The following is a 27,240-nucleotide window of genomic DNA, read 5'->3' on the forward strand; positions in this document are numbered from 1 at the left end:
GTGCACAGAGTTGAGTGGGCAAGTGTGCATGTACTGGGTCAAGGTTGCCACGAATATCTTACCTTTAAGATGTGCGTGGAGATGCTCAGGATATTTTTCTTGGTGACTGTCTATTTGCACCCCTTGAAGCTGAACACCAATTCTGCGTTCGTCGGCAAGCCCAGCTAGGAATGCCTGGAGCACAGTTTCACCAAGTGCTTATCTGCACAACTGCAAAACCAATACCATCAGTTAGGGAAAAACAATTTCCCCCAGCAACTAGAGACAGCCTAATTGCCTAATCTGACAGGTTATTAATGGCTTGAGTCAACAAAAAGTATAATGAATGTTGATAACCACAGGCAGCGTGGATGCTTGGTACAGTCACTATCACTAGAAATCATTCTCACAAAGAGCTGCCACTGACTACAAGACTAAATTGTCTAATCTCTGTGGGTTTCATTTAACAGGTCTATCAATGTGATAAACAGACAAACCAGCATGTTAGTCCATTAAATGGAGCAGTGGAAGAGGCTAACAAGATGGAAGATATTTATGTTCCAGGTCAAGATAAGATCAATCTGCTTCCCCCCATTGCCTTGAACATCCGTTTCCAGTGCTCTCCCTCAAAATACAGCTGTTCTGGGGAAAGCTAGCACCCTTACCAGCTGTGAGGGCAAGAGTAAAAAGGACTCTGCAATGAAACTAGTAAGAAGAGTCAGGGAGCAGCAACTGCCCTTCAAGAGCACAATGTCATCAACCATTTCAGGATTTCATAGCAACTGCTGCCAGGCCTGTTTTGTTTTTTTTCTCTAAGCCCTGCTTCCCAGCATCGTGCTATTACATGGGAATGCTAGATTTCATCTTAATGAAAAAAGGACATTTCTAGCCCTCATGGCAGCAGAAACATCGTAAAAATACAAACACTAAAATCCTCAAAACCAGATAGCAAATAAAAAGAACCTGTGTGTTTTATCTGTAAAGCTTCATGATGTTTAAGTTATCTTATGATCTACTGGTGCCCAGCCCGCAATGACTGACTAGCTAGAGGCAACAATCCATGGATCAGTTAAGAATGAAGATAATGCACTGAAATCTTCCTCATGGTACTGGATGCCCTGAAAATGCTGTTATTTTGCATTCAGGAGGTCTGACGTTCATTCGTCCCTGTACCTGAGGCCAGGGCCAGGTTTGGTGGCTTCATACCATCCTCACCTAATGGAAAGTTTGCCACTGAGCAGTTGTCTATTTGCCACAAAAAGAATGGATTTTGTATGCATTTATACCTAATATCTCATTTTTGAAAAACACATTTCCTCCATCTTTTCCAAAATATTTTAATTTTTTTTTAATCAACATCAAATAAATTTAAGTTGCAATTTTTAGCGGGGTCCTCTTTTTTTCACTTGCTGCTTCTTCTTGGGGAGGGAAATGAAGAGCGAGGAGTCAGAGATGAAAGGCTGAAGCCCTGAACTAAAAATAAAAAGTTTTCTAAAAAGGGAACATTTCATTTCAATTCCCTTTGAAATTTTTCATAGAAACACTTACCATTTCTTACCAACCGAGACACCTCCTTCATGCCAACCGTATGCTGTGGTCTCACAAGGTTGCATCCAAACTGAAGCAGCTCCAGACCAACCGTGGACTTCTCCAGTACCGCGCTGCATAGGAAACTTTGATCCCTCAATCCCCTGCCATCCCACAGAGAGCAGAAATACTGCACCTCCCTGGCCTCCCACAGGGCTCCTGGAGTCTATTTCCTCACCCTGGGTGCGTCTACATGAGACGCTTTACTGCCTGCCACCAGGGTGGGCTCTGCCACCAGAACCCAGGCAGGGACTATATCCTCTTGCTCCTGCAGCAGGGACCTTCAAGCTCCCCCACTTGGAGAGTGCAATCAGGGCATAGGGGCCTGGGAAATCCTTGTCTCACAGCACAGGCCCCGCTGTTGTGGTGCTGGAACTTGAAGATCCTTTTCTCTCAGTCGCGGAGCTGGTGCTGGGAACTCCCTAATGGCGGGGGCTGGGGAAACTGTTCCCTGCCCAGCTCCATTATCATGGAGCTCTGTGGGGAACAGGCAGGGGGGTAATCCCTGCCCTTCCAGAGGCTCGCTGCTAGCTGCCCCACTGGCAGATTGGGACAGGGGGCAGGGGCCTGCCCACCTCTGTAGCTCTTTCCAAGTCCCCTGCTCCGATCAGGGAGCCAGGGCTGGGAGCTCCCTGTTCCCAGAGCAGGGGGACATTGTCCTCGCCCTGGCAGCAGTTAGCCCTCCAGGGGCAGGGAGCAATGTCCCAGCCCTGGCCAAGAGACACCTGTGCTCTCTGCCAGCCCCTGGGCTAGCATCCAGGGCCCATTATAGGGCCCCAGGAAGCAAGAGCAGTTTGCTGCCATTAGCAGCAAATGTGCTCCCACTTCCCAACACATGTGAATACATTCCTGGGAGCATTTACTAGCAAGTGTAAACTGCTCCCAGATCTAATGCACATGCAGACACACCCACTGAGTCCTGGATTTGGTTCTACTTGTCCATGATATGTTCCTGTCCAGTGTCTCATGGCAGATAGCATACCCCCACCCTTGTAGCTAAAACAGGCGGCTTCAAAAAGAGGTACTCTGGTAGAATTAATATACCGTGCTTTGAAACATGGTCTATCAATAATCAAATCTTTGAGTTGCTGAAATACTCAATTAAATGCATCTTGAGGCTATTGGCTACATGAAAGCACCTTACCACAAGGGTACAGCATGTGGTTTCTATTGAGCTGGATGCATTTTAGCTAACATATTTGACTGACGTTTCCTATGAAGAACCTCAGCAGGAGAATCCTCCACTGTAATAAGAACTTAAGCTTCCTGAAACTACAAGCAACAATGGTAATGATTTTGCCTGTGCTAATACAATGCACCCTCACATCACATAAGGCCCTTGTTTCACAGCCCTTCTCCTTGCAGTTGTGCACAAGGCTCCCATTTGGGTTCTTGCTCACATCAGGAGTACAGAGGATCAGAAAACAAAATGTCAGTCACTCTGAAAAGTTTGACATTTCAAAATAAGTTTCTGTCCCAAACTGGAATAAAAAGTCAGACTCTCGAAGTAACACACAGGAAGTAATAGTTCCACAGCATTTAGACTGGGAAACCTCTACATGACTGCATCAGAACAAAGCACTTCAATAATGTTGAAATATTTCATTTGGATAATACCCAAATATTATATTCATTATGCTAGACTGTGCTGTGCTGGGCTGTGCTATGCTTTGTCCTATGTCTCAAACCAAAGCAAGACAGCAGAAGCAAAATGCTTCTTTTCAAAGTAAAGCTGCACTGAAATCAGCATGTTCCTGCAAAACACCTCAAAGGGTAGGTAGAAAGCAGAATACATTTCCAAATCTAAGCAGGCATGCTCAAAAAACCATGAACATGCCCAGTACAACAACACAATGACTAAAAGCATGTCTCTTAAATTGCAGGATTAAAGTTTTGTAAATCTGGTGCAAACAAAAGGCAGGGATGTTATCATCACTTAATGCTGAGACTGTGAGTGTGCCCAGAGATCACCCAAGCCACTCACTCCACAGTGCCAGGTGCTGTACAAACACAGCCTCCATCCCAAACAGCTAGAGCTAGGTTTTGTGTTAACTTAGGTTATATCTAAATAAGAAACTCACCAAAGAGCCCAAAATGAGCTGGTCGCAATCAAAATACCCTCACATTGGGATAACTTGTCCCAGTCAGAAAATCTGCTCTTGTTGGTGTATCCCAGAATCTCAGAATGATTTATAAACAGCAGTTTAACCTCTTGAGATGCTTCTACAGTATTTTGTCATTTTGCAGATGGATAAAATGAGGCATAGAAAAGTTACACAAGTGTTGCCCAAAATCACATAATGAAGCAGTATTAAAGGCAGAAAGAGAACTCAGACTCTTCCCTCCCAATCCCCTCTTCTAACAACTGGACTAGAAGAAAAATAAAAAACAAGTAAGATTATATGGGTGAGGAAGAAAGAAGCTAGTACGTGTCACAGCTGAGGCTGATGGAGAGATACATGAACAGACCTTTGTTCTGAGATCACAATAACCTAGTAGGGTGCAGACACTCAGATATAAGGAAAGTTTGTTTAACCAAGTAATTTACTCCATAGAGGTGCGATCCTGCAAGCATGAGTGACACTGGCTGCAACACAATGAAAGAAGGTGCTCATGCTCTGGTGTTTGTAGGCTTAATCACTATATTGGTCTGTTATTGTATACAGGTCCATAGTGCAGAGATGAGAACAAAGCTTGGAGAAATGTGACAGTGGCACGTTGGCAAGAGAGACACTAAAAAGTCTAAGCAGCACTTAAAAATAAACACATGGCTCAGTTTTGCTTTTTACTGCATATCATTCCCCAGCTGCAAGGCAATAGTTTGACCTGAGTTTTCAGGGCAGGGACCTAATCTTTCTACTCATCTCTGAACTCCTTCTCCACACATCATACGTGACATTGTTATCCCCTCAAGGGAGGAATCACAGATGGACACAAAAGACCCAAAACTATAGCAGAATCCCCAAATCCACTGAAAACAAGCTGCCAGAGGTTTGATAAAACATTTGACGGTAAATAGCACTTGGTGTTATTGGCTAAGCAGGTGCTAGACCATTCTTTTTCCTTTAAATATAAGCCAAAGTAAGAGAACCGTACGCTCAGTCTGCTGCCCAAAGGCTTGTCTTCTGATCTCACATTGGATTTTTTGACCTCCTTACCAATTAAGTCAAAGAAGGGCAAAACTGTTCACTGACAATAGGATGAAAACGCAAGCATCAACATGCAACTTCCAGTAATGCTAGTGGCAGGCTAAATTAACCCTTCTGGGCTTTCTTTACCTTTCATTCCTGCTTTCCAGCATTTTCCACAAGAGGGAGCACAACAATCGCCTTCCTTATACTTTCCATCTTTCACAGCTAGCTGTTTTTAAGATGCTGTTTCTTCCTTATTGTCCACACTGGGCACATGTGCACAAGATGTTGACTCCATAGTTGACTAATTAGCTGCACATTAAACATTTCAGCATCTACATATGCACCCCTAATAGGCTAGAGTAAATTAATTTACTCCCCAGCAGGATAGTACGTTTAAATATGAGTATTATCCTGCTGCAGAATAAAAAACCACAGCAGCACACTTGTAGACACTGGAAGGGCATGAGGATGCTTCAGTGTAGGGGCTGCCTGCTAGCCCTGCACTTAAGTTCTCTTGTGCCCCCGCCAGTCCCTCTGCCACACACTGAATCAGGGGGCATGAATAGCACATGCCCCTGTTGGCTGGGGGCACAGCTGCGCTGGCAGCAGCAGGAGCACAGCGGCAGTGAGCAGGGACCTCCTGCAGATGCTGCCAGCGCTGTCAGCAGCGGAGGGGGTGGCGAGCTCCAACCAGGGCTGGGCGACCACCCACAGGCACCGCCAGCAGTGTTGGCAGGGGCCAGCAGGGATTGCTGACCACCCACAGACAATGCCAGCAGTGTTGGCTGTGGGGTGACAAGTGGCAACTGCCTGCAGGGGGTGCACCCCCCTATGCATCATCCCTGTCGGGGGGACTCTTGGGGTGGTAGGCTGACCTTTGGGGGCCCCTGCCAGCTGGGGTTGCTCCTCCCCAGCTCCACGTGCTGTGCATGAATAAGCTGTGCAGCTTATTGCTCCGGAGCTAATTGCCCCCAGGTGCACATTCAAATGGCACACCCAGGAACAATAAACTCTAGAGCAATAAGCTCTACGGTTTATTCATGTTGTGTGCCATAAAAGCACATCGATGCACCCAGTGAAAGCCAGAATTCTCTGATTTATACAGCACCCTGCTCCTGAGTGGGCTGCTCTACTGACATCCAAGATGACAAAATCTCTTCCTCTAGCAACTTAATATCTAACACCCCTCCAAACCACCCCTACGCAAAACTCCTGGTGCCATCAAAAGGTAGCATAATTCAGGACGGTTAATTCTGCCCTAAAACCCATCTACCTGAATGTTAAGGCATTTCTATTTTCATCACAATAGTAAGATATGAGGTGCACCGTAGAAGGAGATAACTATAAGTGCAGGGTTTGTGTGTCAGGGGCAAGAGGAAGATGACTAGATTCCTCTAACCACCCAAAACATACCATGACCCCCTTAGCAATGCACAGCTCTAGAAATAACCCATAAAACAACATTCCATGGTTGTCCTGTCCTAGGAGCAAGCCTTTTGTGTGTCAGAGAGTTTTATTACGACTCAGTCATCTTTCTCCAACAAATTTAAACTTCTAAGATTTCCTTTTATGCTGCCAATCTTTTTAATTTTTTTTAATGCTGCCAATCTGAAAATAAAACTAAAAAAAAAAGAGGATAAAACTCAGATCCAAGTTTTTCCTACTGCTCTTGAAATGACTTTGATGGAATTGCTATGCAATCATAGAAAAGCAGGGCTAGAAGAGCTCTTAGGAGATCTAGTCCAGCCCCCTGCTCAAGTCAGGTTTGTCTCCAACTAATTCATCCCAGACAGAATCACAGAAAGGTAAAGTGAGGACTGAGTCCCAATTCAACAAAGCACTCAAGGAACTGCTAAAGCCCCAGTGACTTCAATGGGAATAGATTTTATTCTATGCTATATCATTTTTTTATACCATGATCATCACCATAACACCAAATGCTTAAACTTAAGCTTTTGGTTAAAATCCCTAATGGCTTGAAGCCTTAACAATATACAGTGCCTGTTTCCCTTGATAATAAAATGTTGCCATGTACCTGGCAATTTGATTGATTTAGGTTAGTCCTAACTGGTACACACAAAAATTAAACTAAAAAAGACAAAATTAAACTATAAAAGCCTGTTCTTTTTTTTTTTATCTGTGAATTCAAACAATGTACTCTAAATGCTTACTCCTTTTTCCCTAGTGAAGTTTGAGAGGGAAGCATAAGCTAGACCACATTTTGTTATACATGTAAGATGTTACAAGCAGCTCTCAGATACTACAAGTAACATAGGAATGTGCTTGACTGAGGTGTCCCCCTGAATGACATGGCTTTAAATCAAATTAAGAATTAAATAGGTCCAATACTCTTTTCTGTGCTACTGGGGTGAATCAGAAGTAGACCCGCTGACATCAGTTATACATGTGTAAAAGGGATGGGAATCCGACGCAAGTCTGGGACTAGCCCAGCAGAGGGAGCTTACAAAGCTAACATGGAATTACTGTGTGCTTTCACAATAGGTTTCTTTAAAGATAATAAGGTAGGCGAAGGTGGCACCTGACTAACTTGTTGTTACTTTTTAGGCGAAGGTGGCACCTGACTAACTTGTTGTTGGGGCTACCCTTGTCCTACCTGCTGCCTAATTTCAGACTAATACAGCCAACCGCCTCTCTTTAAAGATTATAAAGAGACATTAGTTACTCCAAAATGCAATGCGTCTGGTAACACGGGCCTCTGACTAATGCTATCATGCATCCTCATTTCCATGAACTTCCCCAACAATGAACAGCGTTGCACGGTTCATGGTAATGGGAACATGAACGGACTGACTATGAAGGGAACACAGTTACAGGCATTCAGCTGCTTGATACACAGTTTTGCATTTAACTTTATTGGGTAAATGCAGGAGAATAGTTTTCCCTGACAACAAGTGTTATAACAGTACTAGCAAGGTTTGATGGCAATTACCAGTGAGTACTTACTAAGCTGGAACCTCGGACATGCTGTTAAATCCCCTGGTGTGCCAAAGACCTCTCGGGTAGCCTGGAGCAAGTCTTTTTCTCCTTCCTTGGATCAGTAATAAAAAGCACAGGTTATGAGATCATGAGGCCATTGATACCACAGTAACAAGAGAAGAACAGTCAAGAGTTACCCAATCACTACCATTTACATCAGTAGGGAGCCAACTTTTTTGGCAGACGTGCCACAAATTAGCCCTGCACCCTCCTTGAGTGCCACTCTGATCCCTTTCCCCTGCCTGAGCTAACGCTCTACTGCCTACCTCTTCCCTGGTCTGCCATGGGCCACACACGTTACAGGTCAGCCACCCCTGATTTCTCTCTCCAAACACCAATATCAGTGGAACCATTCCTGATAAGAAAATTAAGGACATGTATAAGTGTACTCAGGTTTTACATAGTATTTCAAAGGGAATTGTTATACCCTATTCTATACCTAGGGAACACTGGAGAACCTAAATTGCCACTGTGGTGTAACAACTGGGAAGTGATTTTTTTTTCCTATTAACCACTACAACTAGCTAACTCATGCATAGAAAAAAATGCTATCCATCAAAACAGGAACAGATTTTCAGCACTTATTGTGAAGAAAAAACAGGATTATTTTTAGGAATTTTTAAGTAATTTTGCAAATCATTAATGTGTCAGCATCAGAGGTGTTGGTGCTTTTCTGTGGGGCTTTTTAGCAGTAGATCTCAAGATGCTTTACAAAGGAAGCATCTCCATTTTACCCAAGGGGAAACCAAGGCACACAGCAGCAAAGTGACTTACCCAAAAAGGCCAGTAACAGAGCTGAGAATAGATCCCACTTCCTAAGTTCCTGTGTTCTCAGCATGAACAAAACCATTATAATAATGAGCTTATAACAATTTGGTAATGGTGTTGGTACCATTGCTTCATTTTCTGTCCTTGCCAGTGTGTTGCCATCTCAGAAGAGAAGCATCTCTACATTAGCCAGGTTTGCTTAACTGAAGAGATCATTCTGCCTCTCCGTAGCATAGCCATATATATGTAACACAATATAGCCATGCCTATAGAACATAATATCCCCAAGTCTGTTTCAAATGTGATAAAGTTTGGGTGGGCAGCTGTGCTGTGTAAATGGTACCCAAATGGTATCCCACTACCCAGGACTCCTCTTTTAATCTGACTGAATTTGTATTTGATGCATTGAAAAAATGAAGAATTCGCCTCTTGTAATCACAGTAGACCATTGGTATCATCTTGGGGGCAGGAAAGCATTGCCCAGAATTAGAGTTCCTAATTTGCACTACTGTAAATGACCATCTTAGCTCATGTCTACATCATCCATTTTATGACTATCCTACCTCCAAGGCAATTATTGCAACAGATTAGATACTAGGAAGCCTACCTGCAGCTCTGCAGGGCTAACGAGCTTCACAAGCAAAAAAGAAACAGAGTTGTTTCATTCTTTCTCGCACACATCCCCCATTAGTCATCCTGGAGTTAATCATCTCTGTTCAGTAGCAGAACAACTGGTATGTGGAAAGTCAGGCTAGCACAGTACATGAGCAATGACTGGAAATGTATTTCAGGCCAGGATGAAGACACATTGGCAGAACTGTAGAAAATACTTGTTCAGATGTCCCCCTATACTCTACCTGCTTCTAACTGGTGTCATTAATCCCTCTCCTTTTATGAGTCTACTTCTGTTTTACTTAAAAACACACGGATGAAGGTACAGTAGAGACCCCACTGGAAGCAAACCGCAACAAAAAGTCAGCAAGAACTCATGAGTTGTACCTCACCTCAGCAGGTTTCATTTTCCACATCAAAAATGCTCTTCCCATGGGCTCATTCACGTACCAATCCTCAGAGAAAAGAGACTGGCTCTGCCAAGCCAGCACAACCTGCCTAGGGAAAGCAGTTTGCACTAGAGATCCTCCCATGGAGACATTACCATTGGTCATCCCAAAAGCCGATTCTAATGGCAAAAGGACTTAAGCCATTAACAGATCGCAAACCAGAAACTAGCTCTCTCATCATTACTACCATGGGAAATACCATATTTTCTCACATGTGACCCTTGTCTTTTGACCAAAAGCAGCCGGTGAAAACTGGGGCACATTACATGCAAGAAAACCAGATCCCCACACATCCAGACACGTGGCAGCAGGGAAGTGATAGAAGCATTATTTGCCATGGCTCTGTGAGGTACAGCAATGAATGCTGCCACCACTGCCCTCCTGCTACATTTCCAGACCCATGGAGAGTCCCCCAGCTGGATGACATGGCCCCATGCACCAGACTGAGCCATCATGCAGGACCAGCCCATGGCCAGGATTGTGTGCACCAGGTCAGACCCGGCACATGGCCCAAGACCCAGGGCGCAGGGTTGGGCGCACTGCACCAGGTCTGACCCAGGTCTGACTGAGAGTCCCATCCAGCCCGTGGAGCCAGCAGCAGGCTCTCTAGCTGCTGCTACTCAGTTTCTACAAAGAAAATTCCTTTTTCTTAATCCTCTCTCTCAAACAAGGTGTGTATTATATACAGGGGGCATGTTGTACGCTAGAAAATACGGTAATTCTCCCACAACACCCAGCATAGCCCAGAGCATTGCAAAAGAGCAGCAAATGCAAAAATAAATCATTGGTACTCATACAGAGATGTCCTTAGCTAGCTACTCTGGCTCCCTGTCTTCAAACAGAAGGCAGCAGCCTGAGCTGCTTGCCACACAAAATTGGACCAAGGGGTGGATCTAATTCAAGGCATTTTTCTAGAGTCTGCATTCAAGAGAAGGCTTCTGGATTGACTATGGTTAGCAGAGGAGCAAATCTGTCTTTCCCAGCCAAAGAATCAAGCGGCTGCCAGGTTGAAGGCAGCAGAAACAGCTCCAACAGTAACAATACATCTAAAATACAAACAAGCATGTGTCCCTTATAGTTTCATACTTGTTAGGGGCAGGAAGGGACCTTACAGATCATCAGGTCCACAGCCCCCCTGTTATAATTAAAATAGGTTTCAAAAACAAGCAAAAGTGGTCACGTGAATGATGACATTGTGGTCTGAGGAAAGCTCTCTACACTCTGGTATATGTATAATCTTACCCTTTCCGCACCGCCCTTGTAAATCTCAAGAGAAAACTCAAATCCAAAAAGAAATGGAGAGAAAAATATGCCGAAACATGCTGCTCCTGAACTGAAGATCCAAAAAAGATGAGTTTGAAATCTGAAATGTTCGTTTCATGGAGACTAGTTAAAGTTGTTTTCTTCCTTCTTCCTCCTATGAATACTCCAACTGAAAAGAGTAACTTGTACCTGAGTATACAACTAATGATGCTGTGGTACAAGAAGCAATTAAAGAAAGCTAAGAGCCTTGTCTCTATTTAGCTTCAAAGAGTAGCTATGTTAGCAGGCAGCAGAAGTAAGCTATTATCCTCAAGGTAGGCTCTGGCCTGAGACATTAGAGAAGTACTTGGGACACCTGTCCCATGGGGCTCCGTCTTGCAGTTCTTGTATGCTCAGGGCTCCCACAGAGGCTCACAGACATCTTAGGCATCTACAGTCCCCAGAAGTGGATCAATAATAGCAAAGTAAGGGTTTGTCTACCCCAGGGTGGACAAAATGCAGCCCGCCAGGCCATTCCATCTGGCCTGTGGGAACCCTAAAAAATTTAGAAAATTAATGTTTATCTGCCTCTGGCTGCCTGTCATGCAGCCCTCGATGGCTTGCCAAAACTTAGTAAGCGATCCTACATGCAAAATAATTGCCCACCCCAGTTTACCCAATGGCATGCCCCTACCTAGTGACCCACCACGCAGCCGGAAATCCACGCAGATCAATGAGGTGAGACTGTTAAATAATCACGTGACTCCAGGAGCAAGGACTCTAATACAAAAGTACTGAGGTGAACAATAAAATGACAAGGGCTGGCAATGCTGCAAACAGCTCCTCACAGACGATAAAAACCCAGTCAGCAGTAAAAGACCTGTACGATTAGGTTCTTCTAGACCGCTGCTTCAGACAGATCTTGCAGTTCTATGCAGCCGTCTTTGATGACCAAACTCCTTTAAGAACCGAATGCAAAAAGACTAGTAGGGTTTGCTGTAGGCTCCTCTTTGTGAGAGTGTGTCAACTGCCTTGGCAAGAGGACTGCAAAAGTGCTGGAAGAACCCTGAAATGCAGAGTGCAACCAGGACTGCACATGGATACCCAGAAAGATACTCTGCTACCATCCTTTTTGTCCCCACAATTCATAAATCAATTGTACTGTAAATCGCTTCACTTATGATGGTCCAGAATTAGCCAGCAGCGTGCCAATCTTTGCTTCGTTTGTATTGTAACGGATCATATAACACACTCTTTAATTTGTAACATATAGAGCACAAGATGGAAGACAATGTTTGTAATGCATAGTATAGCTTCTTTTCCCAGAAGGCAGGTGTTTCGATCACTTTACAGTATTTTCTGGAGGAGTTCACCTAACCAAGAGGACAAGTCACATAGTCTGGTTTTATTACAGAAGTCTTATGGCATTGCAGCCTCCATTGATGTAAATCCACCCATCAACATTGACTTCAAGGGAACCACACCCATTTACAGAGCTGTCCCATAGTGCTCCATCCTGCAGTTCTTGCACACGCCGAACTCTAACTAAGGTTCACACCCCTCACCTTGGGGGTACATGGTCAGCAGAGCTGAGCCGGCAAAATGACAGGCCCAGATTCTCTAAGATATTTAAGGGTCTGATTCTAGCGATGTCAGGCCTCCCTAGGGGATAGAAATGTAAGTCTCTTTGAGGAGTTAAGGCAATGGACATAGTAGGACTCCAAGCAAAGTTGCTTTCAGTACTGTTAATAAAAGTGTCAGGATCCCAGTCCTGAAAGGTGGCAGGAGGTACAAGTGATCCTCAAAAATCAGGGCCCAGGAGTGGTTGGCCAATGTAGGTTCAGAGCACTGGCTACATCAATTTACATTCAAGTTTGGCAGTAGGATTTTTGTTATGCAATTATCCCCTTCAAATCATAATGACCCTTTTTTTTAATTAAAGTTAATTTTTATTTCATAGACACACAACCTCCTTTGGCTTGCCTCATATTTAATTTATTATATCCCATCCTTGTAGAAAGAGTTCTTGAATACATATGCCTTATATGTGATGTTGTACATTCTGTCTCCTGATTTGTGGGAACTTTTCCAGCCACCCGGTTAGAAATCATCTTTCCTTTGGAAGCCAGTCACTCTTATGAAAATGCTGCTTTTCTTTTTAGATGTATAAAACTGGTAAAGAGGACAAATACACATGCTCTATGTGCCCTCTATGTACCCTAAAAAAGTGTTGTAAAGGCTATGATTTCAGATGAACTGGGCAATTTCTAATTCTGGTCCTACTACCACACATATATTTCTCTAATGCCTGAGAGAAGGTGAGTCTTGCATTACATCTGTCTTTTTAATCTCTTTTTTGGGAAGGTGGCAGGAGGATGGGGGTGCAGAAAGGAGAAACAGGCAATCAAGTAATAAGGGCAGTAATCAAAAAAGGTACAACTACAGTGGTAAGTTCCTGGGGACGGGAACCATCTTTACAATGCTATCCACAATGGTCCATGACTGGTAATAGCAGGTTCTACTACTATTCAAATAATAATTTTAAAAAATGGTAAATCAAACATCAAGGTCCATCCAACAATATAAAGGTTACTCTATATACCCATTATATTGGGTTTCAAATCCCAATAGAGATGAAAAGTAAACTGTATTTTTATCTCGATATATTTTACTAAGAGAGTTTATCCAGCTGGGCAATAATTTATACAATTACATTTCTGTATAATGAACATGTCACTGTTTGTTTAGTGACAAAATGATAGGGGGAACGTGTGGAGTCTGCCAACCAGTGGAATGGAGCAGCAAGTTGTGATCAACCAAAACTCGAAACAGGATTGACCTTTTCATCCAGACATTTGTTATTAACATCTATTTTTATCCCCAGGAGAAAACACCGATGCAACAGCAGAGTGCACCTGCAAGAAGGAAAACAGCTTCCTGGTAAACAACTTGGGACTGTCAGCCTGCTGAGAGGTAGCGCAGGAAAACATGCTTAGCAAAGCGTGTGCCAGGCACTGCATGACGACTGACTTGTGGGGAGGTGAGGATCCTGTTGTAGTTCAGGGATGGGTTTGTTGCCAGTTAGTCCTGAGGGAAGACTATTACTTGGCCACTGACTAACACATGATGTATGTTCAATTTGGGCATCCACAGTGAGATTCAGGAGTTTCCCGGTGGGCAGGATGGACGCGTATGATGCCCACCGCTTGGAAGCACAATGCATCAAATGGGTTCAAAGAATAGCAAGTTCCCCAGGAAGAGCTCTGGGAGGGAAACCTGGTCCGGAGCTCCAGATCAGATCCCTGGCATCCGAAGTGGCCGGATCTGATGCCAGATCAAACAGCTGCCTACTCGCACAGGCTTACTACCCATGCCCTGCCCTTCAGTAAAGCTGTGGCTCAAACAGGGGATTTCTGGCATGCACATAAACAGAAAGGACTTCTAAATCCAGATTTCTTTGACATCTCGGTCCCAGGTGACAGACCACCATCAGTCATTGGTACTAGAAGTTTAGTTATGTGGCTATGGGCACTCATTAGGTCCTAGTGGAACTGCATTTGCCACTAACAGTCACGCATTTCCCAGCACAGGGGATTGCTGCAGTTCTAATCAAGCTGTAACATTACAAGATGAAAGACTCCATTAAAAACCATCACCCATACCAAACCTTGTCACTCCAAGGGAGCTGACAGCCAAAGCTCCCTCTGTTGTGACACAATGGCCTGTGCTCGACATGCTCTATACTGTGGTCGTTCTGACAACGTAATATATGTTGAACTTACAGGATCCAAAAGAAGGGAAGAGGTCCTGGGAGCTACAGCCTGGGAGTATGGGTTAGGCAATCCAAAGCCTTTGGCATCAACCCCCTCCATCTCGGCATGCCTCCTTTCCCGTAAAATGGAGATGACCCCATCCACCGCTCTGACAAGGAACAGGATGAGCCTGAATTGAGGTCAGTGTTTTCAAAGAACCGCAGATGGAAAAGGCTACAGAAAGGGGTCTGTGAAAAAACTGCTTCTGCAATCAAAGACATGAACTCCAAGACTGGCCCGAGAGGCTAACGGGAGGGCAATAAGTTGATTCTGGCCAGAGACTGGAGGCAGGGGAGGGGTTGTGGTCAGAAAGAAGGTGGGAGGAGAGGAAAACTAAAGACCATGTGTTTTATTCATGAGTTTTAAGGCTAGAAATGATGCATCCAGCCTGACCTCCCACACAAGACACTGAAGCTGTTCCCCAGTACTGAGCCCAGGAGGGTATCTTCCAGAAGAGGACAAGAGATGGGGGGGAGGATTCATCCCTCCCCTCACTAGTTGCCTCCAGTTACACGGATCACACAGTTAATCTCAGTTCAAAACATGTGCCTCCTTCCTAGCTGAACTCACCTGGCTGCAAGCAGGATGGAGCTGTGCATCCCAGTTATGACCCCAAACCAGGGGTCATAAGCAGGGGTGGCCCAAGTTACCTGCCCTGCAGGGCCACCATGCCGGGAGCTGCCTTCCTCTGCTAAATCGGTCTTTCCCTTCGTGGTTTTCATCCCTAGAGAGGCACTTGCATGCATTGCTCCAGGCTGTAGCAGAGCGCGGACCAGAAACGCGAAGCAGCGGCGAGTCGCTGCATCCGCTGAACCCGTCAGGAGGCCTAAGCCCGACAGCAGGACTGGGCTGCTACCTGCCTGCTCCTTCTGGCGGCCACACGGCCAGACTTCACCGACGACGGCAAGGACCGAGAGGCCAACAAAACCAGGGCTGCTCGTTTGAGACTTCCCCGCTGCCCTAGTTGAGCCTCGGCCTTTTGCAGAGAGCGAGGGCACGGGTGGGTGCAGAGGCAAAGGCCGCGCGCTCCCCCCGCTCCCAGCCTCCTCCCCACCCGCCGGTGGGGGCGCAGCAGACCTCAGCGGGTACTTCTTCAAAGCAGGTACGAATCCCCCCGGCCCGGCCCGGCCCGACCCGGCCCCTGAGGGGCGACGTGACCCCACCCCAGAGGCGGGTCTTCCCTTCGCCGCTGTCACCTGGGCAGAGCCGCGTCCGGCGCGTGCTGGGCGGGGCAGGGGCGGGGCCAGCTGCGCCCGGCGGCGGCGGCGGCGGCGGCGGGCGGCGGCGGTTGGCCGCCCCGACGGCTCCACCCCGGCCCGGCCTGGCCCGGCGCTGCGGGCGCCCATAAAGGCGTCGGGCGGCGGCGCCCGCCCTGGCCCCGCTCGCTCCCACCTTCTGCAGTAAGCCGGGGCCGCGGGCAGGGCAGGGCAGGGCAGGGCAGGGCAGGGCAGGGCAGGGCAGGGCGCGGCGCGGCGCGCTGGGGGGGGCGGGCGTCCCGGCACAGCCGCCCCGGCCCGGCCCCGAGGGAGCGGCGGGGGGCCGGGGGGCCGCGGGCTCGGCGGCAGCCGTCCAGCCGGGGCCGGGGCCGGGGCCGGGGCCGGCCAAGAGGAAGCAGCGGCGCTACCGCACCACGTTCAGCAGCCGGCAGCTGGAGGAACTGGAGCGCGCCTTCCGCGCCTCGCACTACCCCGACGTCTTCGCCAGGTACCGCCGCGCCTCGCGGGGGACGGCCTGGCTCGGGGCCCCCTGTGGGCTGGGGGCGCGCCCCACGGCAGCCGGCTCACAGGGACCTGGTCCCGGCTGCGGGGACTTGGGCTGGGGAGCGCACCCCAGGGCAGCCCAGCCGCCGGGCGGGAGACCTGGTCTGCCCACCGCCGGGGGAGCAGGGCCAAACCCAGCTGGCTTCCCCTGGCCTGGCTCCGAGTGCCGACAAGGGTGAGGGGGCTGGGGCGGAGGCTTCGGCACTCCCAGCACATCCAGCACTGGGGCTTGGAAAGCAGAGGCTTGACAGACCTCGCCAGCTTCGGACAGAGCCAGGGTGCGAGCCTGGCGAGCGGCAGGGAGCAGAGACTGGCTCTTTACCGGCAGGCAGGGTGACTTCGCACCATATAGGCTAACTCGGGGGTTCCCAAAATAGTACGCAGAGTCCTGGGGGGCACAAGACCTCTCTGGGGGGTATGTGGGAGAAGTTGTATAATGGCGGGTATAACTTTCATTATTATAATTGTCCTTCGTAAGAGCAATGAAGGGGTTCAAATATCAACTCTGTGCTGGTAGGGGCAGGCAGGCGGGTGGGGAATCTGGAAGGGGGCGCACGATATGAAAAAGGTTGGAACCTCTGGACCGACTAAGCCAGCGACACGGGGCAGGCAGAAGGCTTCGTAAGCAGCAGGCTTATTTCATCAGGCGCTGTCTGTTGACTAACACTTACATGTGGGGACGGGGCACTTACTGAGGTGCTAGCCACCTCGCCACGAGAAATCCAGGCACTAAATCACCTCTGGCTCTTCCTTCTGCAGAGAGGAGCTGGCTATGCGTCTGGATTTAACAGAAGCAAGAGTTCAGGTGAGTAACAGATGCCGAGGACTCCCGGGCAGCTCTGATTGTGCACAGTGTATTTTGAAACAGATATTCTGAGCTTTGTCTTACCTGTTGTTGGGGTTTTTTTTGTTACTTTTCATAGTCCTGCTGGCTTTATTTTGTTTTCCAGTTCACATTGATGGAGGTCTTTTGTTGGTATGCTCCCTCCCTTTCCAAAAGCAGAGCTTTCAAAATGAAACGTCGTAATAGATGGTCATATTTGTACATCTCGGCAAACATTTAAAAATACGCTGTTCTTTGCCAGGATGATTTTAAGATCCATATGCCCGTAGCTTTCCAAACAAAGAAGTGGCTTGAAAGACTTGTACATACTCTGTTTAAACCATTTCATGTTTAAGTCAACATATTGAAAACAAACCAACAAAAAGTCTGTAGATTCAAAGTAGAGATTTGATATGTTGGCCCTATAAAATTAAGCAGTGGAAGAAGTTATTTTAGAAACAAAAATGAGGGTAGTATCATATAAAATAATTAAGTTTAGTTGGAAATTTTCTGGCTGTTGTCAACATCTGTTGCAACTTCAATCCTTTAAAATCTGCCTTTTCAATATTTGACGCAAAGGAAAGAGACCTATCCTCAAGGTAGCCAGTATTAAAAAGTTAAGACGGGAAAGCTAAGCATAATGCTTTACAGTCTGGTACTTGTCCCTGGTCTGTAAAGGTCCATCAGCAAATTCATAGCATCACTTCTCTTCAATCTGTCTCGAGGACTACAGATTCTCAGTGCAATTTCTTTTAAGCTCCAGAATCTAATGCACGTGTTTCGTGTTTAACACGCAAGTCACAATAAGAACAGTGATGAATCATTAGTTCACATCTAAATATTTAGTTATGTAGTTCATAAAGGCATTTACATAGTTTTACCCTCCCCCAGTTTAACCTAGGAACAGCAACACTATTTTCTGTAAAGATTGATTAAGTAAAATAGTATGATCATTTTCAATATATATGTTATATATTCTGGGGCTGAGATGAAAATACCTACCCGATGGAAATTTTTAGCTTGGGTAGTCAGGGGTTTACTGAAGGTATTTTTTTTGTCGGATTTTCCACTACAAGCAAAAAGACTCAGGAACAAATCTTGCATGCTGCAGTCCTCCTCAGAAAAGAGATTGCAATTTTAACATAATGAAGAATCACTTGAATAGCTTTTCCTGAGTCTAAATGCTCCTATTTAACACAGTATCTTTTCAAGCAGTGGTCTCCAAAGTGGGGTGTGCATAACCCAGGGGGTGCACAAGACTATCCATTAGGGTGCGGGAAGAAAATATTAGAACTTCTATTTATATAAATATACATATATTGGGGGTGCATGCTCAAAAACTTTTTACTGATGGGGTGCGCAATCAAAAAAGTTTGGAGACCACTGTTTTAAGGTATTGAAACGGCACTTCATATCTTGGGCAAGCAAGAAAGCACCTTGAGTACATAGCAAGCATTAGCTCTTGATTTTAAAAAATAAATAAATAAACAAAAATCTAGTTTCGAAAAGAACATGAAGAATCCAAATTAACACGTAATCAAGTCATAGTAAAGACAGCCCATGCTGTATATTGGATATCAACTGTGTTGCTTTGCTTGTCAATCTGGCTATGAACTACTGGTCTGATCTGGCTCCCAGTATCTATTCTTATTCATCTGTATGCACACAGCTTGTCCCCTCGCTTGCAGGGTTGTTTGATTCTCCTACTACTGACTGTGTCTTGGGCCAGCCTTTCAGCTTATGCGATTCAGTAGATCACTGAGTGTTTATCCCACCTGGCAATCTGGCCCCATTAATTTCTTTACCTGTCTGTAATGCTGGGTTTGGGACGGAGAACTTCCCACCTTCAGGAAAAGTTCTCCAAAAACATACACGGCCCTTACAATGCTCAGTCACTGAATTTGTGTGTGTAATATTTGTCACATTTGAAATTTGCTTTCCTTCAAGTCCATCAAGGATCTTAACCGAGGAGCCAAGTATTCTGCTGGACCCTCTATGTGCATTATATCAAAGGTTACTAATAACTAAAATAGCTCAGTATGCCGTGGCTATAGCTTGCTCCCTCACATGGAGGCAAAACTATTAATCAATCCATTCCCACCATCCAGTGCTCGAGGGCACCTGTAGGATGCATCCATCTTCCTGGTGGCACCAGAGGAAAATGGGAGCATGGGCATATGGCAGGTCATGGCACTCCAGTTCTCGTGATTCTTTCACAACATATTGGCTGTGCTTGGTGGTACAGCCATGTAGGAATCCTAGCCACCTCCATGGACAGGGAGGATGCTCCAGTAATTTTGAGTGTGAACCTGAGGCCCAGGTTTAGCCCTCCTCTTCTAGACGTTTCTTGTAACCTTGGGCAAGTTAGGCTCTCTTGCTTGCCTCATTTCCCCAAGTGCAACAGAGAAATAATTGCACTTTTCTACTTTATACAGGTGTTGTGGGGCTAGATGCAGCACAGGTAGTGAGTCACTCAGCTATTAGGTTTGCTAGCTGGACTGTAATAAAAATGAACAGCAGTGGTATCCTCTTGACCTGCCCCAAAGTCATTCTACAAAGCTAATCTAATGCAAAATTATCCCTTGTGTAGCTCACTAATGCAAGACACCTGGTCTGTTTTGCACCGGAGATTTGCTTCTCTGGAAAGCGCAACCTCTTCTCCCCCCCCCACCCCCCAGGCCCATAAATCTTCCAGAAGTACCTGCAAGCCCACACAAAATGGGCCTTAGACACTAGGATGCGTTTGTTCCACTTGATTTTGTTTTTGTTGAGCCTTAAAGTCTAAGTTTTGAGTCAATATTAAATGCCCAGCACATTTCCATTTGGGTTATGAAGAATAACCAAACTTTCAAGTGAAAGGTCCAGTACGGGAATACTGTTTGTAGGATAAGATCCAACTCTACAACTCGTCCTCTTTCCTTACTGGCAGAGGTATCTAATGTGCAATTCAGGGGGCATACAGCCAATGAGAAGAACATGCTCAGCTAAATGGCAGCATGAGTTTGTGCTGGTGTGCATAGCCACATGTTTAACTTCAAGGACATGTCTCATTTTAAAAATGTGAAACTAAATTTTTTTTTAAAAGCAGTTTACCTCTACAGTCAGGAAAAAATGGAATAATTTATTGTGATGCTGTGGTTGAATATAGTCTGAATGATATTTAAATTAATATACAGGCTAAAGCATGGAGAGCCATCAATGTGTACAGTATCAGTTAAAGGTAAGATGTGTTTCATGTCATTGAGGGTCTTGCCCAGATCAAGTGTTCAAAGTTGAGCTCTTAAATCTAAATATTCTCTTCTGTGCTGAGAATCTAAATTCAGCTTGTTAAATACAGTATAAGAATCAATTGAAATCACTTGGACCAGTCAGAAATGCAGTGATATTACAGTCCCAATACATAGCACCGTAAGAAATTGTATGGCTTAAAGGAATTATTTTAGCATTAAGGTTAAAAAAAAAAACAACCCTTTTTACTCCATATTATGTTTCTGTGGGAATGAAAGAAAATGGCTTAAATTAATAATAGCCTATTAATATAGTCTGTATATTATGCAAGTGTGTATGTGTGTGCACACAGCGCTAGGAAAAGGGTACAATTGATGGATAGGGTAAAAGGAATAGCAGAATGAAATGTTCTTCCTCTGATGGCTCAGGCCTCATCACAGTTTTATTTTCTTTGCCTCTGTAGTCCTTTGAGCTGCAATAAGATACTCATTTGGGCAGCCGGGATTAATAATCTTTACTAACCAATATTCCTTGTAAACTAGCCATTTATCTGCAAAGAGCTGTTTAGCAGGTGACAGAAGCTGAATTAAGACTAAAATGTACCCGTTTTTCCTGTTCCCCTCTCTCTTATCTGTGTTCTTAAGACTTTTTCAGCATTTCCCTAGTTGAGATTTTCCCCTTGAGAAGTTTGACCTTTAGCAGCTTCTGGTACTTGGCTTTGTGTTACCAAGATTATTTGTTCGGTACTATTGTGCCAGGTTCTGTCATTGTCTCCTCCTCCATTCCAGATGCCAGACTCATTACGGACTGACCCGAACAGTAACCTAAACACAGTCCACAGTAACCACCTAGGCTAGTTGTTACAGTTACAACTGAATCACTTTGTCTTCACTAGTCTTCCACAAAATATTCCTAACTAGACTAACAATGCGCTCCAGTCACTAATTGCTATTTTAGGTCTCCATGAACAAGCATTTGGAACCTATATTGTGCAGGGATCTGTTTTAAGCTTATATAAAAACTTACAGGTTGTCGTTTGATTAAGCTTAACCGAGGTCTGTTCCCACCGAGTTCAGAGAGTTGCTATTGACAGCGGTGAGAACAGGATCAGGTCCATGTGAGTAGAGCTGCTATATCATTTGCCATTGAAATCAGTGTGAGCTTCTGAAGAAGAAAGTCCTGTACAAATGAGAAGTTCTTGCACTTTTTTTCTATACTTTTTAATTAGGCATCAAAATATTCTTACAAAGTCAAGATTACTACAGCTGGGATCAGAGTGAGCTAGTGGCAGGGGGAGGAACCTAGTAGTCCTGACTCCCAGTCAGCTCTTCTCCAATTGCAAGAGTATAATTGCTTTAATGCTAGCAGACTAATAAAAATAATGACAAGCATCTTGTGATAGGACTTGCCTATTTTTAAAAGCCAATTACTCTTTACGCACAGGAATGTTTTGATTCACTTACTTGCAGTAGTTTCATGTTGCTGTAGGTGGAAGGAGTGACTGTTAAATGGAGCAGGCTGAAAAAAATAGCACGATTTTCTGTTGGAAGAAACATGTTTTTTCAAATCAAAAGTTTGTAGGAATATAGGTTTATTTTAATGAAACTCAACATATTTCAAAAGGATCCAGATTAAAATGGGGGACTTCACTTGGATTCTTCTTTCAACATGTTTTTCATTCTGCATGTTTTGATTTTGACTAACTCGAAACTAGTATGTGTTTTTTCAATTTTATATGTAATTTTAATGTTAAAACAAAAGTTTTTAGCAATATCAAAATACTGTTGCTTAACTTTACTAAGAATGTTAAAAATATAGTCGGCAGGTTAAAATAGTGGACAACACAGGATCATGATTGATAGTAAGCTATTTTTTATATCAGCAAAAGTATGACACAGTATTAACCACACAGCCAGTACAGGCTGGGGAGCAACTGGCTAAGCAGCTCTGCAGAAAAGGACCCAGGGTTCGCTGTGGAAAAATTAGTGGAATGAGCTAACAGTGTGCCCTTGAGAAAAAGGCTAAAAGCACACGTGGGGAAAAGTGATTTCTTCCCCTCTATTTGGCACTGGTGAGGCCATACCTGGAGTAGTGTGTCCAGTTTTGGACCCCACACTGCAGAAAGGATGTGGACAAACTGAAGAAAGTCTAGCAGAGGGCAACAAAAATAGCGAGAGGCCTGGGGGACGTGACTTCTGAGGAGAGGCCGAGGGAACTGGGCATATTTAGTCTGCAAAAGAGAAGACTATGGGGGACTTTAATAGCAGTTTTCAACAACCTGCAGGGGGTTCAAAAGAGGATGGAGCTGGACTGTTCGCAGCAGTGGCAGATGACAGAACAAGGAGCAATGGGCTCAAGTCTTTTGAAAGCAAAGGAAGTTTAGGTTGGATATTGGGGAAAAACTCTCTCACTAGGAGGGTAGTAAAGCACGAGAGCAGGTTGTGGAATCTCCATCCTTTGAAGGTTTTTAAGACCAGGGTAGACAAATCCTTGGCTGGGACGATCTACTTGGGGATGGTCCTGCTTTTGAGCAGGGGGTTGGACTAGATATGACCTCCTGAGGTCTCCTGCCAATGCTCATTTTCTATGATTTCCTACCCAAAGTCCCTTTCTAAGAACTGCATGTTTCCATGTTCTGTTCATTCTTGGTTATTGAAGGTTCAAACAATCTGAATTTCTCTGGCAGGACAGGTAAATTAATCAATTTTACATGATTATGTATGGCAGATAAGCAAGGCAAAAAAATTCTCAAAACCTTTTTTTCTTTTAAAATCCTTCTCTAAATAGATATTCAGACTTTCTAAACCGTACTCAGTCTGTGCTACCATGCTCAGTCTGAGGCAGCCACTCTTAAATTTTTTGTTGCATTTTGCTGCTTCAGTTTTGGTAAAGAGTAGCAAGAAGTAGCAATTCAGTTAGCAGCTGTTAGACCCTACAAATTTAAACTGGTCAACGGGTTGCTTGTTAGGACTTCCATAACATCATTCTTGACACCGCTCTTTGTTCCAGTCTCACATGCTTGTATGCATTATTCCTTTGTAAACTGAAAGTTTCAATATGAAGTAACTGTCCTTATACAATAACTCCTTTTCTGTGTGCACATTGCCTACTCTGACTGACAGAAGCAACACCAACGAGAACATAGCTAATCCTGTAATCTGTCTCTCCAAGGTCTGGTTTCAGAACAGAAGGGCAAAATGGAGGAAACGTGAAAAAACAGAAATTTTAGGGAATGTTCCCGGTGTCTCCTTGGCACATCCCTTGGGTCTCTTCTTGGATGTTCCTTTAAGCCAGTCTCCTCTTCTGGACCACACATGGAGATCATTCCCACTGTCAACGCTAGCTGTACCCTCTGTATCACCAGCTTTCAGCCCGGCATCCTTAGGGCCTTTTGGACTCAGCAGCTTCACCTGGACCTCTCTCTTCAGGAATCCAATTTTAAATCCACATTTTGGAAGGTATGGAGTCTCTCAATTGCCCCTTAATGATATTTAATTCATTTAAATATAAAACTAGTTGAAAGTCATCTTTTTATAGGAAGAAATAGTTGACCTGTGCTGTGATGAAGTGAGTTTCAGTATTTAAATTAACAGAAGAAACTTGCTATAGGGACAAGACGAGCTGTATTTGGTCTTACATTAACCAGTCCCCCAAACTGAAGTCTGTTTACAGCACAATTGGGTGAAATCCTGGGCCTGTTGATTCTGGGATCATGGTCTTAATGACTGACTTCTAATGTGGAATAAGCACAGATTTCCTTCTGATCTTATTCGCTGCTGCATACTGCCACATCTTAATATCTCCAAGAGCGGACACGGATATTAGCTCACAGTAGCTCTACCACATAGAGCAGGGGTGGGGAAAAACGCAGTTGGCAGACCAGATGCGGCCTGCTAGGCCATTCTATCCAGCCCGTGGGGCCCTTAAATTTTAATTTTTCTAAATTTTTTTTTATCTGCCCCTGGCTGCCTATCGCGTGGCCCTCGAGAGCTTGCTAAAACTCAGTAAGTGGACCTCCGCCCAAAATAATTGGCTGCCCCTGAAACAGAGGACAATGCTAGACATTCCCACCCAGTAGATGAGAACATGGGCTTGTCTGTATGGGACCAAGGGAAGAGGTTGCTGCCTTTTAAGTGTCAGGGCCACAGTCGTACAGTTAATGTTACTGTTACTGCAGACCATACACCCAGCCCTGCCCCACTGCAGCAGGCATGATGCCATAGGCCACAGTAAGCCCCACCTTGAAGACTTGGGGGGAGATATTCATTGCACTCCAACATGTTACACCAGCTAAGGATTCGCTCCTAGCTTTTACCTGCCCCTAGGCCTGAAATGTATCCACCAAGACCTGCCGTTATGCTGGCTCAACACACAGATAGGCTGGTCCTCTCCCTTCTAAAATTACAGCCTGTGCCACAGCCTCGGATTAACAAGCAGCACTTTCTGCCACGCTGATTTATGCTGCTTTTCGCATGAAATAACTTGTCACAACAAATCTGTTACACAAAGGCCTGTAAACTGTTCCTTTATTGAGGTGTTTTATTGTTGTTTCCATAGAGCGTGCTGGTCTACAGTGTTACGAGGCTTGTTTTGAGAGGGATTTAGCATGCTACCATATTCTTACCATGTCTTACTCTTCTTACTAGCCCCATGCAGTGCAGGGCTCTGAATATCAAGCTGTATCCAGGGTTTAGGAAGGAATGTCAAAGGCAAAGCAGAATTGAATCCCATACTAAGTAAAGTTTGGGGAATAAATCAAAGTTGCCGTTGGAAAAAAGAAAAATTAACTCCTTCAGTACATTTTTGTGCTGAGCTTTGGCAATAAAGCTAAGGCTCATTCTGTAAGTAATTCTCAGCTTGTGTAATATTAGATTTTTTTTTTTTTTTCTGCCCCCCCCAAATACAGGTTCCTCAATGCTCTAAATCCTCTCATGACAACAGCGTCAGTAGTAATGAAAGCTCCCGGACCCCCATCAGACCCTGCTCTCACCGCCTTCACTGATCCGGCAGCAGTTGAAAGGAAAACGTCCAGCATTGCAGCACTAAGACTCAAAGCGAAAGAACATTCAGCACAAATCCCTCAATTAAACCTTATATCCAGTCTTACAAACACTAACAAAGAACTTTGTTAGAAACTTTCCCCATGGACTGCAGGCGCACAGGAGAAAGCAAATGCCTTCTCCCATAAGTCCATGCAGCGGTATAGGAACACATTAAAAACCCCACTCATCTGTAGTTCCTCCGTCTTCAAAATGGACTGATGGAAATTAACCCTGCCTAAAGAAAACTGGCTCTTTTGTTTTATATACTAAAGTCACACATTGTCGTAGCAAACGTGCCATGGACATTGAGTCTATTCAGTGAATTTCTGATATGACAAAGGTAAAAATCAGGAATCAACTCTTTTACATAAACAAGTATAATATAAAGGAGTTTGCAGCGAAAGCTCATAGGACACCAGGCATAAGTAACAAAGGTTCAAACCGTTGTAGTAAGAATGTTAGTAGCTTTCAAAGCACTGTGAGCAACGATGGCTGGGGAGGAACTCGGCTGCAGAAACTTAGTCCTAAGATCAGTACATGGTATGTTCTTAACTTGAAGATCACACTTCGTGTTGAAGTACAAATGCCAGTGACATTTCACAAAGCTGACAGACTAAGCAGGAATGAGGGGTGGACTGTTTTGAATATCGGGTTTTGATTCCGATGTAGGTTTGTACAAAATGTATCTCATTTCAAACTAAAATAAACAGATGTTTGCTCATGTTCAACACGGCCATGCTTTAATAACAAAACTTGAGCTTTTGACTGTGGATCACTTTGTAAATCCAGACGTGTGTTCTGTAAACAGAAGTTCTTTATGTGCCACGTGTTGTCAGTAATTCGATTAGAGAATGGTGAGTTGACATCAGTTTTAACTATGAAGTGACTGAATATTTTAGCACAACTAATAGCAAATAATCCCAGATCACTAAGTTTGACTATTTGTATATTTCTCAAAGTTCATGTTATCTCTTAGTCTATTCGGGTTATCAGTGGAATTATTAAAAAAAAAAATGTCCTTTCAAAATATTATTATTGGGGGGGAGATGGCAGAGATTGAGGACCTTGTGTATGAGTTCAGTTTACAGAAATACTGTGCTCCTTCCTTGCTTAGACAAGCCATTTAACCTGTGTACTGCAACTGTCCCACCAGTGCTGTGAAAATGAAAACTTACTCTTGACCATCAGCCTCGCACTGCTTTCTAAATGAGGGTAAGTAGTGTTTTCCCCATTTCACAGGTGGCTTGCCTACCTCACAGGGCTGTTGTGGGGACCAATTAAACGTTCATAACACTTTGCAAACATTAAAGAGCTAGAAGTGCTAACTGTAAGTTGCTATTCACAGCAGAGAGTCAGAGGGCTGAGAGGCCTTCAATCTCCTTCCCAGAGGCTCATTCACACAGATTTTGAGGGTTGCAGTGATAACCAAGGTGCAGAATCTCTTACTGCTGCTGCCTGTGGCTCACCTGTTATTCTGAGACCATTCTGATGCACTACATTCACTTACTGTCCAGAGAACGATTCAGTTACCCTTGAATTTCCCACTCTATCAATTGAGGCCACTGGACAATTCATAAATTACTAAACCTGTCCCCTGTAGCAGCCCTGATTGCATTGATTCTGAGCCAAGAGCACAGGCCCTCTACTTTCTTCCATCTCTGCTTTCTGAGATTTCTCTAAACCGTAATTGTATCAAAATGCTATACGTTACACAGGCGCCTACGTGATCATTCAGACTGGCCAGTTCATTTCCTCTTCTACCGCCACATCTGCTGCATCCTGGCTTGCACACTTGACTGCAGGAGAG

At 44.8% G+C, this 27,240-nt stretch overlaps 1 protein-coding gene and 1 long non-coding RNA gene across 2 annotated transcripts in view; one reads left to right on the forward strand and one right to left on the reverse strand.

The window, feature by feature from the left end:
* The window catches only part of LOC149858060 (uncharacterized), a 40,471-nt gene extending 32,417 nt beyond the window's left edge, over positions 1–8,054 (reverse strand). Inside the window, exons 1-3 of the long non-coding RNA XR_016443815.1 lie at positions 7,964–8,054; positions 7,665–7,749; positions 63–210 (exon numbers count right to left, since the gene is read on the reverse strand). This is a non-coding gene — a long non-coding RNA (uncharacterized LOC149858060). The remainder of the gene's footprint in view (positions 1–62; positions 211–7,664; positions 7,750–7,963) is intronic.
* Positions 8,055–14,485: 6,431 nt separating this feature from the next.
* Positions 14,486–26,727, forward strand: ESX1 (ESX homeobox 1). The gene is made up of 5 exons (XM_090060323.1): positions 14,486–14,601; positions 15,931–16,284; positions 17,100–17,145; positions 23,563–23,849; positions 25,298–26,727. Exons 1-5 carry the CDS (start codon positions 14,486–14,488, stop codon positions 25,521–25,523), a joined length of 1,029 nt encoding a protein of 342 aa, XP_089916449.1. The 3' UTR covers positions 25,524–26,727.
* The last annotated feature ends 513 nt before the right edge of the window (positions 26,728–27,240 follow it).

The sequence above is a fragment of the Crocodylus siamensis genome, chromosome 8 (genome assembly GCF_052110815.1).
Source record: "Crocodylus siamensis isolate JL-2025a chromosome 8, ASM5211081v1, whole genome shotgun sequence".
NCBI lineage: Eukaryota > Metazoa > Chordata > Crocodylia > Crocodylidae > Crocodylus > Crocodylus siamensis.

What these genes read in the sequence shown, in the direction of transcription:
- ESX1 (XM_090060323.1), top strand. Translation starts at nt 14,486, where the DNA reads ATGGCCTGTGCTCGACATGCTCTATACTGTGGTCGTTCTGACAACGTA. An exon ending in GCTACAGCCTGGGAGTATGG is followed by an intron (nt 14,602 to 15,930) that starts GTTAGGCAATCC and finishes GCGCCCATAAAG; the next exon opens with GCGTCGGGCGGCGGCGCCCG. An exon ending in TTAAATCCACATTTTGGAAG is followed by an intron (nt 23,850 to 25,297) that starts GTATGGAGTCTC and finishes CCCCAAATACAG; the next exon opens with GTTCCTCAATGCTCTAAATC.